This window comes from Mustelus asterias, chromosome 4 (assembly GCF_964213995.1).
Source record: "Mustelus asterias chromosome 4, sMusAst1.hap1.1, whole genome shotgun sequence".
NCBI lineage: Eukaryota > Metazoa > Chordata > Chondrichthyes > Carcharhiniformes > Triakidae > Mustelus > Mustelus asterias.
This window is the reverse complement of record NC_135804.1, coordinates 81,445,547-81,465,304: the sequence shown is the minus strand read 5'-3', so window position 1 is coordinate 81,465,304 and position 19,758 is coordinate 81,445,547. Positions and strand designations below refer to the sequence as shown.

General features: G+C 44.6%; 1 protein-coding gene across 1 annotated transcript; it reads left to right on the top strand.

Annotated features, from left to right (window-relative positions):
• Positions 1 to 225: 225 nt before the first annotated feature.
• Positions 226 to 18,757, top strand: LOC144492811 (protein FAM162B-like). Its single transcript, XM_078211280.1, has 4 exons — positions 226 to 577; positions 6,675 to 6,783; positions 8,860 to 8,968; positions 17,759 to 18,757. The coding sequence occupies exons 1-4, from the start codon at positions 412 to 414 to the stop codon at positions 17,864 to 17,866; spliced, it is 492 nt and encodes a 163-aa protein (XP_078067406.1). The 5' UTR covers positions 226 to 411; the 3' UTR covers positions 17,867 to 18,757.
• Positions 18,758 to 19,758: the final 1,001 nt, after the last annotated feature.

Here is a 19,758-nt window from a genome sequence, read left to right as displayed (position 1 = left end):
TTAACCTGGTGTTGTGAGACTTCTTACTGTGCTTCCCTACATTACAACAGTACATTAAAAAGTACTTTATTGACAGTAAAGGAGGGGAGGTAGAGATAGAGGCTGGGGAGGGGCTGAATTTACAGCAGCTATAGGGAGTTCACCAATCCCCGCAGCCAGTTGGAATGGGGACCTTCCCATTCCGGGAAATGTGCCGCTTTCTCCCGGGAGGTGAGTCAGTCTCGCGGCAGGGGAACAGAAACGTTTACATTTCCTGTCCAAACTGCATCAGGGTTGTTGCATCAGAGCCGCGCGTCATTGCTGAGAACTCACAGTCTTCCTGGACAGGAAATCCCCCTAATCTCAAACCTCGCAGTGAGTTTACTGAAAGCTCACATAGTTGTATTACCTGGGCCGGAGTGAGTTTGAAAGATGTGGAGAGGTGTGCTGAGAGCCAGGAGCCTGCTGACTGGCAAATGTCCCACTCCGAGCTGCCTGAAAAGCAGCCCTAAGCGAGCCCTGTGTAGTAGAGTGAAGCAGGAAGGCGCTGCTGTGAAAGCAGCGCACCCCACTGAACAAACTGGGACACCTGGACTAGGTAAGGATCATTGAGTCAGTGACTGTTTAATACAACAAAAAATAAAACGCAATGCTGGTAAAATACTCAGCTGTTCTGACAGCATCTGGGTCCAAAGAAACAGTTAACGTTCCCAGCCTTTATCAAAGCTGGGCAAGTTAGGATTGTATAAAAGCAAATTACTGAGGATGCTGGAATCTGAAACCAAAAGAGAAAATGCTGGAAAATCTCAGCAGGTCTGGCAGCATCTGTAAGGAGAGAAAAGAGCTGACGTTTGGAGGCCAGATGACCCTTTGTCAAAGCTGGCACAAGATTTGAAAAAGGATCATCTGGACTTGAAACGTCAGCTGGGGACTGAGAGTGAGAACAAGGTGAAGAATTAAGGTGACAAGTGACCAAAAACTCAAGGTTTATGCTTTCAGACTGAACGGTGCTGTTTCACAAAGTGGTCACCTAAGCTGTTTTGGTGTCCCAAATGTAGAGCACACCACGCTGAGCAGCGAATACAGTCACTTTGATTGAAAGAAGTATACAAAGATCTCCGCTTCAGTTGAAAGGAGTGCTTGGGGCCCTGAGGTGGTAAGAAGAGACGAGGTAAAAGGGCAGGCATTGCATCTCCTACACTTGTGTGAGAAGTTCCCATGGGAAAGGAAAGGGCTTTTAGATGTGACTGAGGAGTGGACTAAGGGTGGCATGGTGGCACAGTGATTAACACTGCTGCCTCACTGTACTAGAGACCTGGGTTCAATTCCAGCCTTGGTTGTCTGTGTGGGTTTCCTCCTGGGTGCTCCGGAATCCTCCCACAGTCCAAAGATGTGCAGGTTAGGTGGATTGGCCAGGCTAAATTGCCCCTTAGTGCCCAAAGATATGTAGGTTAGTAAATGCACAGGGTTATGGGGATAGGGCAGAGGGGAGGGCCTAGGTGGAATGGTCTTTCAGAGAGTCAGTGCAGACTCGCTGGGCTGGATGACCACTTTCTACTTTGTGGTGATTCTATGGTTCTATGATTCTATGGTATACAGAGGGAACAGTCCCTTTGAAATGCTGATAGGGTGTTTGGTGGTAGTATCAGACTGAAAATTGTGGAACTGGCAGAAAATGATCCATTCAATATGGAGGCTAGTGGGTTGAAGTTTCAATTCCTGTTTCTTCCTGCTGCATAGCTTGAGTGCATCTCCAATATCTTTCATTTCAAGGATCCATTCTGTTACATTTACCTGTTGGTACATTAATACAGGATATTTTGAAGGGTTTCCCATCCAATTATTAAAAGGATCAGTGGGAAGGATAATGAATTTTGACAAAACATTTGCTGATTGCTAAAAGAGCCGGGGGTACTATGGCAGAACATTTTATTACACAGCCTGTTGATATGATCTGCAATATACTGCCCGGAAGTAGATTCAGTAAAAACTTCCAAAAAGGAATTGGATAAATTCACATGAAGGCAATATTTGCAGGACTATGGGAAAAGAAGAGGGATGTGGCTCTAATTGGATAATTCTTTCAAAGAGCTGGCACAAGCACAGTGGGTTGAATGGCCTCTTGTGTGCAGTATTCTATGAGCATTATATTTACTCAACATGGCTTATCTAGTATGTATTGGTAATCTTATCTGGCAGAGCAAATATAGTTTTCTTAAATTCGTGCTACATTAAGGACCCTAATGGCACACAGCAGGCTGGGTTGGATGTCAGCATTTAGATGAAATGGCTGTTCTGGCCTCAAAATGAGATGACCTTTTCTTAAAAACCTCTAAGTTTTTTGTTTTACAGGAACTGCATTAATTAAAAAAGTAGCAATGTAAATGTTATTTGTCCAATGTTGCCCAATTTCCTGAATGTGAGGTGTAAACAGAGGGACACAGTGAGAGGTGTGATGGTAACACCCAATATCTCACCAAACTAACCAATTTTGATTTCTGAGCTTGGGAATGAAATGTCAGCAGTTTTCAATTTCTAGTTATTTTTATGGGTAGCGGAGGAGTGAGAGATATTGGAAATGAACCCAATTAGTTATTTTGAACAATTCCCAACACATACACCCAAACGCACACGCCCATGTTCATGCACACACGTGCACTCACACATATCCACCTCCACACACCTACCCACACACAAACGTGCACACACCCATCTACACATACACACACAGAAACAAACACATCCACACACACACTCTTTCGCCCCAATACATTCATACACACTCTTCCCCCCCCCCCCAACAACACATCCGCACAGACATATCCACACACATACCCACCCACCCACACACTTGCACCCACATGTCCACACATGCTCACCTACACACACGCACCCACATACACAAACCCACAAGCACTCACACACAAACATACATACCCATCCACCCACATACCAACACACACTTACGCACACATCACCACACCCCCATCACCACCCAACCCCACCAGATATGTCCACCCAGAAAGCATCACATTATCCGAAAACAAACGATCTCTTCATTACCAAATTTAGATCATTCTTAACTATCAGTTAAACAACCTTTTTCCCCATTTCTGGAGATAATTAGTAAATAAAAATGTTAATACATAGGCTTTTTAATGCCCCTATGAGTTTCCTTTCTGGGAGGAACAGCAATGCACCCACACTGTGAGAAACAGATACACAGGTACAGACACAAGCGCGCACACAGAAAAACTGGCACTCAAAGACAGGCATTGGCACTTAGATACTCACACACACACACACACACACACACACACAGAAAAGCAGATACACAGGTACAGACACACAAACTCAAAAACAGCCATACACACTGACACACACACATACACACACACGCACACAAACGGATACCCAGATACAGACACAAACGCACATAAGGGAGGCGATGGCATAGTGCTATTGTCACTGGACTTGTGATCCAGAGAGCCAGGGTAATGCTCTGAGGATCTGGGTTCAAATTCCATCGCAACAGATAGGGAAATTTGAATTCAATAAAAATCTGGAATTAAAAGTTTAATGATGGACATGAAATCATAGTCGATTGTCATAAAATCCTATCAGGTCACTGATCTGCCATCCTTACCTGTTCTGGCCTATATGTAATTCCAGACCTACAGCAATAACTAATCTCTAAAATGTTCTAGTAAGGCTCTCCATTCAAGGGACAGACATATCCCATAAATGAACTAAAACAAAGATGCAGGCAAACACAAAACCACTCCATATACAGACACAGAAACCCAGACTATTGTAAACATCCAGACAAAAACACAACCATACAAACCAGCACACAAACAAATGCAAATTATAGAGAGAGCACTGACTAATGATATGGGACGTTGGCACAGACTGATTTCCAGAGGCTTTGTCCCTGGTTGTAGAGCCGTCACTGTCATGAGTGAGCACAGACTGGGGATCAGAGATAGAATTGTTCAGGTATGACTAACCCACTAACCACTCAACCACTGAAATGTTGATCACTGGGCAACTTAATAGGCCAAAACTGGGAGCTTTGCCTGCTGGCTCAAAGGGCTCAGTCGTGCTGTGTGTCGATTAGAGAATTGGAGCCATGTTTTTGAAACCCTGAACTCTAACCCACGTTGGCATTTTGTGAGCCTCACTACCTTGACTGAAATTCACAGATGTACAATGACTGACACCTGCTTCTGTGCTGTATAATTGTGCCAATATCTGCACTACCTACCCTGATTGAGTCACTTCCTGTGAATGAAATTCTGGAGATATTGTCGAGTTCTATGCTTAATCATGTAAGTTATTCACCTGTGACAGTCATCTTAAAGTTCGAGTTTCAGCCCTGCCCTCAATGTCCCCTGAATATGGGAAAACAGGCCTAAAATACACGCATCTAAATTTCTGCAGAGCTGAATCATGATCCCTTCTCTCTGCTCCTTTCCCAGTGTCCCTATCTCTTCCGTTTTCTGATTTCCTCAATCTCTCTCTCTCTGCCTTTCTGCCCCATTGCCACTTAAAACTCTTTCCCTTCCTCCTCCTATCCCCCGTTCCTTTCCAGCACTTTTCCTACCTCCTCCCTCTCCCTATCTTCCCTCTTTCTCCTTTCCCTCCTCTTTATCATTATGAAGAAAACTCCTTACATTCCAGCCAGGTGGTGTGGTCCCGCTGATGGGAAACACTAATAGTTCAGTCCTAGGGACACCCAGGAATCTTCCCATTTCCCTGAAGGTTGGACCACTTCTGTTTATCATTCTGATTTAGAAAGTAGTTTGCTTTTTCAAGTTGGGCAACTTTCTTTTGCCAGCATAACATTTACTGCAAGTATAAAAAGTAATGAGCACTGTGGTATACAGTAAAACCTGAACTTGACAATGACTAGAAAATTGAGACTAAGGAAACTATCCAAGGAAGTCTCTAAAGTGATCTGCCCCTACTTCCTCTCATTGCCTGGTAGCAACAATTTAATGCTGTAGTCAGTCTATTACAAAGGAAAGTGATGGCTTCATTGTGCAATAACCACTTGGTATTTCTAATGACAGGTGATGATTTGTGCAGTTATTAAATGTGAAGCAGCAGATAGAATCCATAAATTTTGGCTGAACTTCAATTAAACTTTGCTAACTAAAGTGGGACGACTGTTGCAAAATCAGAGTTGGGCTGAGGGATGGGCAGTGATGAATATATTTCAACATTCTCCAAGCTGAAGTGATTGCTCAACCTTTCGACAGGAAACATCTGAAACATTAGATAACATAAATGACCCACTCAGACTATAGGCACCCATTTTCATTTCTCTGCATGGTCTGAAATAGTGCCTGCTTGTGTTACGGCTACCACATTTAGAAGCTGAAAGTTTTACGTATAGTATACCACTGAGTAACCTGAGGACCCGGGTTGAAAATAATTGGCAAAAAGCCAGAGGGAAGATGACAAAAATTAGTTCTAACATAGAGAATTGTTACAATGTGGAATGCAGTGCCGGAAAGGCAGGAGTAGCATCTTGTAATAGCTTTCAGGAGGCAGTTGGATCCTGACTTAAAAAGAGAAAAGAATCTGTAAGGCCATGGGGAAAGAGCAAGGGAATGGCTCTCATTGGAAAGACCTTTCAGAAGAGTCAGGATAGACTGCCTGACCTCGTTCTGTGCTGTTTGATTCTGTGGTTTGAAGTGTGAGAAATGTAACAGTTCTTGGAAAGGAAGATCTCTTTACCGAGGGAAATATTATTGTCATTGAATATTTAATCTCCGAAATGCCTTTCTCATTTCCAGACTCTGCTCCAAAAGCCTCTTAGCCATACTCTAAACTAGGATATATTGCTCCTTCCACATGTAAGCCTTTTCTTGAGTTCCATGACCAGAGGGTTTGACCTGCTTGACTCCCCTCATACCTAAGCCAATGCATTCTTGAGTTCAGCAGCCCAGTTTGGCAATGGCACCTGATGCCTATCAGGAACCCAGGACAACAGCCGCCTGTCCCAGGTGTTTCCCAAGTGGGTACAGCCCGTGGTGGGTGGGTGGGTGGAGTGGGGTGAATCCTTGTGGCTGGCTACCTGCCTCTCTTCCAAGGTCTTGCCTCTGCCTAGGAAGCTTTGTGGAGGGAGCATGCAATGCCCACAGAAGTAGGCCTCTTCTACAACCTGCAGGGTGTAACATACCCTATAAACATTGGAAATGACATTCAAATGTTACTCGTAAGCTTGATTTGTATTGCTTTCGGTTTGAAAGTCAGACTAGTCCTTTGTGATGCTGAATTTTGTCAGCTGACACGGACAGCTCAGGAATTGGTTCAACTAATAAAGGCCCAAAAGCACCAACCCAAGTGGTTGTACTGTGGGGTCCAGTTTGGTGGTTGTTGTCAGCGTATCGTCATGCCCATATTTCTTTTACCCTTTGGGGAATGTGGTAGAAGGATTTCTGAGCTGATTATCAGCCATTGAACCGTGTTAAATGCTCCTTCCACGCCAACAAGCCTTGGAGTTGGATTTCAACTTCTGGTCCGGTGGTAGGGGTGCTATCACTGCACCACAAGGCCTCCTACACTGTCACGTTTGACTGAGGGAGGTGGGCCAAATCAGAGGTACATTGTTCTTATCCTATTTAATTGATTCTATTGGTTGTTCTTTCGAACTTTAGTTTTAACTGTACTTGTATTTCTTAAAGCTTGTTCTGCGTACAAACTTCAAGGCCGAATACCTACAACATTAGATAAAAGGGTTCTCTTGTGGTCTGGCCGTTTCAAAACAGAACAGGATATCCCAGAAATGGTTTCGTAAGTAAACATTTGACTTGTCAATAAACCACAATCTATCTAGTTTTAGCCATCCATATTGCTTATTGACTCCTTTGCTCCAAAATGGTTATATTCCCAAAATAATGCAGAAAAATAGGAGATTCCGAGTTTGGATCTTGGGAACATGGTTGATTTTTGAGGATAGGGTAGGGTTTATTGGGAAAGTGTGTCTTGGCCTCATTTTCTGAGTGGCAATAGCTGAGTTTTGATTGATTCTTCCCTCACGATATATTTTTCCTGTGCATTCAAATCTTCATGTGGAGATGCCAGCATTGGACTGGGGTAAACACAGTAAGAAGTTTAACAACACCAGGTTAAAGTCCAACAGGTTTTTGCTACCAAATAAACCTGTTGGACTTTAACCTGGTGTTGTTAAACTTCTTACTGCATTCGAATCTTCCCCAGGGCATTGCCATTAACCACCATTCTTTACTGCAATTTGATAGAAAGCTGTGTGAGAGTGCAAGATGAATTTAAAATATACAAATTTTTTGCCTGATGGATCTAGAACATAAATAAACCCTTTATACTAGAAACAAGACAGTGGGTAAATTATTGAATATAGGCAGGCAGTCCAGCAGATTAGTGTTGGGTTTTACAGAATTATTTTGAAACTACATTTTTAAAAATCAATTGTAGGCAAAAGTTACAAATAAACAATGTTCATTCTTTTCCCCATTGAACATGCTTCCTCCAGTAAATCACAAAACTGATTTCAAACCGAGTTAAACAGACAAACTGCTTTATTTAGCAGGAATGGACCAATGCTTTGGTCCACCCTTCCCTTTAAGGTTTTTTTTTGACAGTATACCTCCAACAGGAGGGCAGTGCATCTTGCAAACTGTGAATGGACAGGCCATAATTTCAAGATGAGCTGCCTGGGAAGTCTGGATTGTGGGATCACTCCTAACTTAGAATCATATAATTCCTACAGTACAGAAGGAGGCTATTTGGCCCATCGAGTCTGCACCAACCACAATCCCACCCAATCCCTATTCCCCTAACACCACATATTTACCCTGCTAAGCCCCTGACACTAGGGTTAATTTAGCATGGCCAATCAACCTAACCCACATATCTTTGGACTGTGGGAGGAAACCCACGCAGACACAGGGAGAATGTGCAAATTATTGGAGGAGCCTTCTTTCAGATAAGACATACTAGACTGAGGCTCCATCTGCTCTCTCAGCTGGGCATCAAAAGCCAGGAAGCTCTCCCAAGTATCTAACCAACATTCACCTGTCACCCAATGCCTAAACATGATAACTGGCCTTTAGAACATTACTGTTTGCAACATCGTCTTATGTGCAAATCAGCTGCCAATTCCTACATTACTACAGTGACTATATTTCTGCAATAACTAATTGGCTGTGCGGTGCTTTGGGATGTCCTTGTTAATGTCTTGTCAATTGTATTGTGAAGGTTAAGAGAAACGGCTGATCAGTATGAATTGTCTTTGAGCATGTAGGGGACAGCTGGGACACTGGGTTGAGTGTGAGGAAAGCTGAAATGCTGTTGAAGTCAACACTCTCAATGAGGAAAGGCTCTGTGTCTTAGTTTGGGTTTTGCGAATCGGCTTGGATCCTATTAACAGTCCAGAAGTTATGAACAGTCCTACTGAAATGATTGTAATAAGTTTAAATTATTGTGTAAAAAGTGGAGATCTTGTCACTTGTTGCAAATTTGTTGCAAACAATTCTTCACTTTACGTATCGAGATATTTCATCTGCTCAGTGGGTATGTTTTGGAGCAACCTTCAAAAATATATTATTGCAAAATGTCTGTTTAAATGGGGTATGAGGATGTTGGTTATGAGGTTATATAATTTTAAATGAACGCAGGTTTTGGTTGCAGGACTAGGAGTTCTGCTGTGTTAAATGGGTGTGAAGGCTGAGAGATGCATGTTTGTTGAGTGTATGTAATTCGGGTGAGCCTGTGCAACACAGAAACCCAGAGCACATTCTATGGGCAGAAAATAGAAGTGGGGAATTGAATGTTTGATGTGGCAGTTATTTGTCTCTTCACATGGGGATCTTTTTGGAAATATTTTCACAGGATTGAAATGCTGTATGCAGCCAGGAACAAAATAAGGGTGCAGGTCTGCTACCTGATGATCGGTTTGTCAATTGTGGCCTGCCTCGTCATGGTGGTTTCAGGGAAGAAGGTAAGTTCATCACTGTATCCAGAGAGACTGCTCAATATACCTGTTGCTTAATCATTTTATACCCCCCGCCCCAGTGCAATCCCCATCCCCCGCACCCACCCCATCTCTAAAGCAAGGACACGATTAAGGAGAGTTTATATTTGCTATATTCTATAATCCAGTTTTAAGACACTAATCTCCATGATGGGGCTCTGATTTCCTTTGTGCTGCCATTAATCCAGGGACCTAGGATATGTTGTCTGCTTTATCCAGATCCCTCTGTGCTCTTTTTAAATGCATGTGAATGGTCTCATGGAACTATTCCAAAATAGCAGGACCATCCTCCCCGGTGTCCTGGCCAATGTATATCCCACAACCAACATTGAAAAAACAGCTTATCTGCTCATTTATCTTATTGCTGTTTTGAGGAACTTGGGGTCAGATGTCCACAGAGCTGGGACAGCTCCGGAGAGTTGATAAAACATGAAAAATGGTGGGTGGGACCTGTCTCCATTCCCAGCTGATACCACTTTTGTCAGTGAAGGGGGTCTGAGTGGGAGTCACGTAGAGTGATACATAAATCTGCTGAAAATACTGCTGAGTTCAAAAAGAGACAATCTTTGCCATTCCAAGTGCCTTAGTCAACAATGCGGCAATCACAAACATATGGGGGAGAGGTAAACACTCTTTGAAGGGTAGATAAGGGGTATGTCTAAATGCTATGATGTGATGTCATTTAAAGACCCAATCATTGAAACATGAAACAAAAAATCAGTTTGCAGCTGTCAGTGATATAACAATAAACACTGGCTGCTGGATTGATTTGTTTGACAGGCCTTCTGGTATCGATTAGAAAAAGAAACATTAGCCATCTGTTCTTGCGGTTTCAATAAAGTTCATCATTGAGGTTTCCCAATAGTTATTACTACTGCTGAGCCCATTATGAATGCTTGGCTTGTGTTTTCATTGGCAGTTTTAAGAGGCTATTAAAGGATTTGCAATCTTTGTAGTTGCCGAACGGAAGTGTCTTTATAACAGATTGACCATTTGAGGGGATTTAAAATCTTTGACCAGGTTTCATAAATGAGAGTGTTATTTCTGTATCAAGTGAGGCTCTATTAGATGTTAGAAGCGTATGTTTGACATCTCCACCTTGGCTCTGAGGTCTGCTTGTAGGATCATTGGGTGAGTAGCAATGAAAATGACACTCCAAAAATAGTCCATTAGGTATAAAGCACTTTGGTATATGCTATCAAATAGGTGCTATATAAATGCATGTTCTTTCTTTATACGTGTGTTGGAATGAAAATAATTATCTCTTGCTCAGATCCTTCTCAACCATTCAAAGTGAAGGTCAGAAGTATCCAACCTTGCTTCATGTCATAGTTACACTGCACTGGCTGTGAAGTTCAGTAGATCCAAGCATATGTCCTAGAGGTAGCCTCACCCTCTGCTTGGCTTCTGCAAGTTACAGTTGTGTGTCAATGTAGCATATGCCAATTGACAGCCACAAATGGAATGTAACTGCCCTATTAAATCATTTCCAAATTAGCAGAGGGTGAATTATAGCTTCAGGCAACAATTGTACAAGTAGAAAATCATATGTTTGGGGAGGATATTTAAAGAGGAATACAGTAACTGTGCTAGAATGATCAAAGAATCACAGAATCCCTACAGTGCAGAAGGAGGCCATTTGGCCCATCAGGTCTGCACCGACTCTCCAACAGAGCCCTATCTCTGTAACCCCACATATTTATCCCACTAATCCCCGTAATTTACACATCTTGAGACACTTGGGGGCAATTTAACATGGCCCTAACCTGCACATCTTTGGACCATGGAAGGAAACCGGAGCACCCGGAGGAAACTCACACAGACACGGGGAGAAGATGCAAATTCCACACAGTCACCCAGGATTGTAATTCAACCCAGGTCCCTGGCACTGAAGCAGCAGTGCTAACCACTGTGCCATCGTGCCCATATGCTAACCACTGTGCCTCACCATACCGCTCACTATGTGCTAACCACCGTGCTACTATACCAAGCACAGACATGCCACGCTGTATTACACGGAGTGCAGACATCCTTTACTCAATCCATGCATGGTCTGTGTGCACCGCCACATTCAGGTGGTGTTTCCATGCATCTGCTGGCCTTGTCATTGTAGGTGGCAGAGGTCACAGGTTTGGAAGGTGCTGTTGAAGAAACCTTGTCAAGTTGGCAGAGCAATATGTAGACAGTACACACTGCTGACACGATATGCAGTGGTGAGGGAGCAAATGTTGATTGTGGTGGACCTGGTGCTAATTAAGTGAGCTGCTGTATCCTGGATGGTGTTGGAGCTGCTCCAGGCAAGTCAGGATCTTTCCACTACATCCCTAGCTTTCTGTCTTGTAGATAGATAGCGGACAGGCTTTGGGGAGTCAGGAGGTAAGTTACTTGTGTCACAATTCCTAGTCTCTGACCTGTTCTTTTAGCCGCAGTGTTTGCATGGCTTGTCCAGTTGCTGACCCCCAAGATGGTGATAGTAAAGGTTTCAGGAATGGTATGCTGTTAAATGTCAAGAGAGGTGGTTACGTTCTCTTTATTGGGACACGATCATTGCCTGGCGCTTGTATGACGCAAATGTTTCTTGCCACTCATCAGTCCAGCATTGTCCAAACCTTGCTGCATGCGGAAATAGATTGTTTCAGTATCTGAGGAGTCACAAGTGGTGCTGAACATTGTGCAGCCATCAGTGAACATCCCCACTTCTGACCTTAAGGTGGAGGGAAGGTCATTGATGAAGCAGCTGAAGATGGCGAGGACACTACACTGAGGAACTTCTGCAATGGAGTCCTGAAACTGAGAGGATTGATCTCCAACCACCGTAACTATCTGCCTTTGTGTTACGGATGACTCCAACCAGTGAGAGTCGGCTGGTGAGAACAGGGGAAGATGGAGGGTTCGTGAGAGCGGGGGAGCCGCGCTGGAGCGGCTGGGCTGCCCTGCCGCGCCGGACCGGCTGGGGCGCCCTGCCGCGCCGGACCGGCTGGGGCGCCCTGCCGCGCCGGACCGGCTGGGGCGCCCTGCCGCGCCGGACCGGCTGGGGCGCCCTGCCGCGCCGGACCGGCTGGGGCGCCCTGCCGCGCCGGACCGGCTGGGGCGCCCTGCCGCGCCGGACCGGCTGGGGCGCCCTGCCGCGCCGGACCGGCTGGGGCGCCCTGCCGCGCCGGACCGGCTGGGGCGCCCTGCCGCGCCGGACCGGCTGGGGCGCCCTGCCGCGCCGGACCGGCTGGGGCGCCCTGCCGCGCCGGACCGGCTGGGGCGCCCTGCCGCGCCGGACCGGCTGGGGCGCCCTGCCGCGCCGGACCGGCTGGGGCGCCCTGCCGCGCCGGACCGGCTGGGGCGCCCTGCCGCGCCGGACCGGCTGGGGCGCCCTGCCGCTAAATTGAATGCAGTTTATGCTGGAACTCTCAAACCATCAATATCTGTGAATATGTGCTGTAGTCCATTTCAACAAATTAAATTTCTGTTATAGAATATGTTCCATGTGGTACCAGAAAGAACAGTATTCTGGGTGACTCGGTACTAATCAGTGTATATCTTACATTCAGTGTGCTGTTTTAAACCCTTTCTCTCTCTGATGAGGAGAAAATGAAAGATCCCAAGAATAAATTGTGGTACTAATGATGAGAGTGCAGACTGTGAGGCTGTCACCTTTAGCGCTGTTGTGCATTGAGAATTCTGAACATGATTTGATAACAATGGATGAGGGATGGCAGAGAGAGTTAGAGGTGCCAAGGGAACTGGGACATGGAGGCAAATGCAAAATTCCAGGCCAATAAATTCTAGTAATGAGACTAGTCTGGAGAGAATGCAAGTCCCTATGGAATTGAGTGAGGATGAATAGGAGTGAGTGAACCTGCTAAATCACTAGGTTTATGCAGCCTTTGGCTAGCAAGGACACTTTAATATCGTACATATCCGACATTTGACAGCCATCATTGGTGCCCTGAGACGTGATGTTACTGAAACAGATGGTTCTAGCTAGGCAGAAGAACCAGCCCCTTCATCTAGAATCTTAAAGACAGATAGAAAGAGATTTGAGCTTCACCATTCATCAACCTGAAGGGGACAGTAAACAATGGGGCTATTACAACAAACTGCAACGATTGAAGGGTAGTACTATAAGTACTATATTTAGGAAGTGGCATGGCCATACTGAAAAAATATAGACACATTCAAGAGTTACAGCCAGAAATTACAGTCCACAAGACAATCACCGCTGGGAATTGCATTCCCATTAGAGAGACACCACTGGGAATTACATTCCATTAGAGAGTCACTGCTGGGAATCACAGTCCATTCGATAGTCTGACCCAGGAATATCAACAATTGGAATATCAACAGTTACTGCATTTGTTGAATAAAGAATAATATCCTGAAATGCTTTAGAGGTTTAATCAAAAGAATGGACACTGAACTAAGGGAAATTAACACCAGGCTGCACAAAAACCTGATCAAGGAAGCAGATGGAATTATCAGACTGTGAAGTGCAGGCCATTGAGTGCACAATGATGGAGCAGAAGCGGCCATGTTAGAAGAATGGAGAGTTGTGTGGCCTGGTGTTGAAGGGCTGGTAAAGGTTACAGATGTGGAGATGCCGGCGTTGGACTGGGGTAAGCACAGTAAGAAGTCTCACAACACCAGGTTAAAGTCCAACAGGTTTATTTGGTAGCAAAAGCCACACAAGCTTTCGGAGCGCTGTCCCTTCATCAGGTGAGTGGGAGTTGTGTTCACAAACAGGGCGTATATAGACACAAACTCAATTTACAAGATAATGGTTGGAATGCGAGTCTTTACAGATAATCAAGTCTTAAAAGTACAGACAATGTGAGTGGAGAGAGGGTTAAGCACAAGTTAAAGACATGTGTGTTGTCTCCAGTCAGTTTGTGAGATTTTGCAAGCCCAGGCAAGTCGTGGGGGTTACGGATAGAAACACTGAGGTTGCAGAGAGTAGAAGGTGACTGCTGGCCAGAACATTTTAAAAATTATTTCATGGTATGTGGGCATCATTGACATTTATTGCCCATCCCTAATTGCCCTTGAAGATGGTAGTCCATATGGCATAGATCCATACACAGTGCTGATAGGGATTTTGATCCAGTGACAGTGAAGAAATGGTGATATATTTCCAAGTCAGGATGATGTATGGTTTGGAGGGGAACTTGTGGATGGTGGTGTTCCCATCTTTCTGCTGCTCTTGTCCTTCTAGGTGGTAGAGGCCGCAGGTTTGGAAGATGCTGCCAAAGGATTCTTCAAGACTTGCTGTAGTGCATCTTGTAAATGGTGCACACTGCTGCTACTGTGTGTTGGTGGTGGAGGGTGTTAATGTTTAAGGCGATGGTCAGGGTGCCAATCAATTGGCCTGCATGGTGCCGAGCTTCTTGCACTATTCCAGGCAAGTGGAGAGCATTCCATCACATTCCTGATTTGCACCTTGTAGATGGTGGACAGGCTTTGAGGGAGTCAGGAGGTGAGTTACTCATTGCAAAATTCTTAGCCTCTGACCTTCTGTTGTAGCCATATTATTTACATGGCTGGTCCAGTTCAGTTTTTGGTCAATAGTAACCCTCAGAATGTTGATAGTTGGGGATTCAATGATGGTAATGACGAATGTCAAAGGAAGATTCTTCAATTCTCTCTTGTTAGAGATGGCCATAGCCTGGAACTTGTTTGGCATCAATGTTGCCTGCCACTTGTAACCCTTGCCTGAATATCCTTGGCATGCTGCATCAGCATGTCAACTGTAGAATGATCGAGTTGTTGGCGGAGATGTAGAGTTGAATGTTGTTCATGAATGTGGACAATGTTGTGTGGTAGCATAAAGATGAGATCAGGAATAGATCCATGGGCGAATCTGCAGTTCACAGTGCGGGAGCAGAAAATTAACCTGGCTAGAGCTGCCATGCTTACATTCAAATGGGTAAGACTGGGTCCAAACATACGGTCCAACTGAACAATGGAAGAGAGGAGGTGGAGGAGGATAGTGTTATCAGCCATGCTAAATGCTACAAAAGTTGAAGAAGAATAATGCCATAATGCCTTTTGCGGAAGTTGACATTTGTAGTTTTGCTTTGGGCTATTTAAGTGATGTCATCTAAACTGAAACCTGACTAGAGATTCCGAGAGGGATTTCAATGCAAACTCTACTATGTTCAAGGATTTTGGGGCGACGAGACATTGTAGTTGGAGTGATAGTTAGAAAGGGGTAAGGGTTCGAGGGTGAATGTTTTGGTGGGGGGTTGACAGCGTCTGAGGGTGGGAGGAGCCATAGCTCCATTAACCTGAAATCAGTAATCAAGAAACTAATAGAACCAACAACAAAATGGAAGACCTATCTTGATGAAATTAAATGATGAGCCCCATGGCTTTAGAAGGAGTCGGCTTTCCTTCACCAATATGATATATCTTTCCCAATGTAACAAGGGAAAGCCCTAAGGCCTAAATTCCAAAAAGATCTTTAATAAGCCCTTGAAGTGACCTAGAATCCTAGAGCTGAATTGTCATTCACGGGTCAGGAAAACGAACTGGGGGCTAATTCTGGATACCAGGATATGCCCAATGCTAATTGGAAATGGGGAGCCAATTGAAGAACAGGGAGCGGGCTGGCAGTCCAAGAAAGGAAGGTGAGCAGACCTCTGTGCTGGAGAAGCAATGGGAAACACTCCAGCAATCTCAGATTGGCCAACCAGTTGAGGTGAGAGTTGTTGACCTGGAGATGAAGGCATCAAGGAGATGGCCAGTTAAGTTGTTAAGATTTTTAAAAGGGTTATAGCTACCTGGGCAAGATTCTCAAGATCCAGCAGCCACATCTGTGGCCGGTGGACATTCTGGATGCATGGCTTGGAGGTCTTCACAGCCCATCATCCCCTGGCACACCCTGTGTTGGACTGCACATGTTTAGTCAGCGCAACAACAGTCCCCTTAATAGGTCCCATAATTAAGTTAATTGGTTGAGAATTGGATACCCTTCGCTTGCTGGCAGGCAGCTGATCCAATCCCAATCCTGCCGCCTTGGGAATGGCGTAGAATTGGCACAACAGGCTTGCCCAACCACGAGTGAAAATTCGGCCCCTAGTCTCGCTGCAGATTTACAGATAGCACCAAGATAGCATGTACTCAGAGGAGACAACCTGGAGTGACCACTGGCAAAATAAATGGACAAATGGAAGGTGTTGTATATTTCAAATAGAAATAAAAGTTGCATGAACAAGATAAAAGTGGCCTGGGGGAACTTTGAAAGAGGTAAATCAGGGAGTTAATTTATCCACCATTCATACAGTGCAAACAATGTGACAATGCAATAACAAAGTCAATATGAGGTCAGCCTATATTACCCAATGAGTTACAGATTCATGTTGAAACTGTACAGTTCTTCAGCCTGGATTGGTGCATGGAGTTCTGGTTGCTGCAATGTTAAGATTGTTATCCTCTCTAAGAGAGGAGCTTGCCAGGGCGACTGAGTATGTTAAGGTCTTCAGCTTTGAATACCCCAGAAGAAACTTATTGTGGTATATTATAATAGGATAGGACAAGCAAACTCAGAGTAACCCTTTCAATTGGGACAGTGCAGTAGCATGTCACAGGGTCAGTTTTCTCCTTCCCCGCACATCGTGAAAGTATTTCCCTCCGGTCCATCCCACTTAATGCTGCTTTCCAGGGTTTCCACAAAAAGGAAGTAACAATAATGACCCAATAATGTTAAAGGACCTTGCTGTGCTTTCTGCTGCCTCCAGTATGACTTGAAGCTCCATCCTGGTGTTAGCCTAGCTCTTCAGTGGTACAGCTACCCAAGTCTTGGGTGTTCCTGCCCCTTTAAGGTCCTTCGTTGGTGATGGTACTGCACACCACAGCACCATCTTTCACACTGTTGGGCTCCACCTTGACGGTAGGTACCCCCTCTCCCACCCACCCTGTGATGACTCATAGAATCCCTACAGTGCAGAAGGAGGCCATTTGGCCCATCGAATCTGCACTGACCACTATCCCACCCAGGCCCTATCCCCATAACCCAATGCATTTACACTGCTAATCCCCCTGACACTAGGGGCAATTTAACATGGCCAATCCACCTAACCCACACATCTTTGGACTCTGGGAGGAAACCGGAGCACCTGGAGGAAACCCATGCAGACATGGGGAGAACGTGCAGGCTCCACACAGACAGTGACCCAAGTCAGGAATCAAACCCGGGTCCCTGGCACTGAGGCAGCAGTGCTAACCACTGTGCCACCATGCTGCCCTCACATCCCAGCTCTGATGATAACCCGAGCTGAAAAGGCAGTTTCACATTGCTCTCTGTGCCAGTCTTTTCATTTCAAATTTTAAATCTGCAGTACTTTGCTTTACTTTTTAAGTTTAATTTATCCTTTTTTTAAAAACCAAGTTGGCCTGCTGCAGTCTTGCTCGGTTTTAATCAAAGTGAAAAACAACGACGGTCCTTTCAGTTCAAGTTAAAACACAACAGCCTTGAACCAAGCCAGTAAACCACACACCTGGGAGATGAGTTGGGGCTGGAGTGGGTTTGGAGAGGAGGAGGACCCCCCTCCCCCCCACCCGCCCTTGCCCCAGCTCCGTGCCCTTGCCCCTGCTCCATTCTAAAGAGCAGAAGCCTGGCCATCCTATGGTCTTGCGCTTGTGATTTCTGAGGTAGTTCCCTGGAGTGCTGACTGTTCATCACTGGGAAATTCCCAAAAGCGAAGCTTGATCACAACATTTTGCATTCCTACAGTGGGCTGAATTTTACTTACTTTATCTTTTCTGCAGGCTTTTAAAAATCATGAGAATCTCACCAAATGGAACTTGGAGAAAAAAGCCAAGCTGAAGAAACAATTTGTACAAGAACAAGAACTGGTGGCAGGAAAGGCGCAGTAACTGGGATGAGACTAACTTTACCAGTTTCTCAGCGGGTAGAATAGTTGAAAAGGAGCAATTGGATTGGTCTTACCGACCGACAATGGGTTCTCACACACATCAGCACACAGTTGTGACAACCAGGGACTGGTACACATACTCAACAACAACTTCAGGGCTTGTTCCCCAAAAGGAACAGGTTCACCTTAATTTCCATTTTACACCCTTTAGCACTTTTTCCCATTCATGTTTACATTGTCAAATTAAACCAGATAATTATTGAGCATAAACATTTGATCAGTGAAATTCCTGTTCCATGTTTATAGCAGAGCTGTTAACTCATTTCAGTGGTTAGTATCTGCACTGATAACAGATTGGGGAATATTTTCTGGGTTAGTGTGTCCTGGCCATAGATGCTCAAACCACACCTGCGTTAAATTATTAACCTCGTTACCTTGACATTTCTGCTCTATTGCTCAAAGTAAGGTGTTGGTCTCACCTCGACTCTGATCTGACGAAGCAATGTCACACTAACCACTCTCTGTGCCAGGCTTTTTATTTCAAATTTCAAGCATTTGCAGTATTTTGCTTTTTTAGTATAATTTTATCCCTTTTTAAAACCAGTTGGCATCCTGCAGTCTTGTATCGGTTTTAATCAAAGTGACTATCCGAGCAGTTCAAGTTGAAACAGCCTCAGTGAACCAGGCCAGTAGGCCAGACTTGAGGCATCACTTCAGTATGTCCAACACTGTTCTCCCACACAGGGAAACCATTCTTTAATTGCGAGAGTCAGCCTTTAAGGCTAAATGTATATCATGCTTTAAATAGTAATGTTAGATCAATTTAATATTTGTAGCAGTCTCAATCAAACTCGATTGTTGTTGTGAATATCTCAATAAAGTGTTATCTGTATCTCATTGTCTAAATTTCTTTCGAATGTACCTTTAGTTTAGTTCTGAAGCCACAAATATCAGTTAATGTTTTTTTGTTCTTGAGATGTGGGTGACACTTACAAGATAGTATTTATTGCTCACCCCAAGTTAGCATTAGATGACAAATGAGGCCATGAGAAATGGGGTGGCGCAGTGGTTGCACTGTGGATTTAAAACAAGGCCTGGATAGAGTGGACGTGGAGAGCATGTTTCCACTATTTGGAAAAACTAGAACCAGAGAGCACAACCTCAGACTAAAGGGATGATCCTTTAAAATAAAGATGAGGAGGAATTTCTTCAGCCAGAGAGTGGTGAATCTGTGGAACTCTTTGCCGCAGAAGGCTGTGGAGGCCAGATCATTGAGTGTCTTCAAGATAGAGATAGATAGGTTCTTGATTAATAAGGGGACCAGGGGTTATGGGGGGAAAAGGCAGGAGAATGGGGATGAGAAAAATATCAGCCATGATTGAATGGCAGAGCAGACTCGATGGGCCGAGTGGCCTAATTCTGCTCCTATGTCTTATGGTCTTACTCCGCCAGACACCCAGTTCAATTTCAGCCTCGGGTCACTGTCTGTGTGGAGTTTGCACATTCTCACTGTGACTGTATGGGTTTCCTCCGGCTGCTCCGATTTCCTTCCACAGTCCAAAGATGTGCAAGTTGGGTTGATTGGCCATGCTAAATTCACCGTAGTGTCAGGGAGATTAGCAGGGTAAACGTGTGGAGTTACGGGAACAAGGCCTCGATGAGACTGTGGTCAGTACAGACTTGATGGGCCGAATGGCCTGTTTCTGTACTGTAGGGATTCTATGATTCAATCCTTCAATCTATTCTGTTATTAGATTAGATTAGACCTGTATCTCAACTCCATGTAGTTTCCTTGGTTCCATAACACCCTTAATACCCTTTCCTAACAAAAGTCTATCAATTTCCGATTTTATAAGAGAAAGGATTCCAGATTTCAGACTTTTTGGCTGAATA

What these genes read in the sequence shown, in the direction of transcription:
- LOC144492811 (XM_078211280.1), top strand. Translation starts at nt 412, where the DNA reads ATGTGGAGAGGTGTGCTGAGAGCCAGGAGCCTGCTGACTGGCAAATGT. An exon ending in AACTGGGACACCTGGACTAG is followed by an intron (nt 578 to 6,674) that starts GTAAGGATCATT and finishes TATTTCTTAAAG; the next exon opens with CTTGTTCTGCGTACAAACTT. An exon ending in GATATCCCAGAAATGGTTTC is followed by an intron (nt 6,784 to 8,859) that starts GTAAGTAAACAT and finishes ATATTTTCACAG; the next exon opens with GATTGAAATGCTGTATGCAG.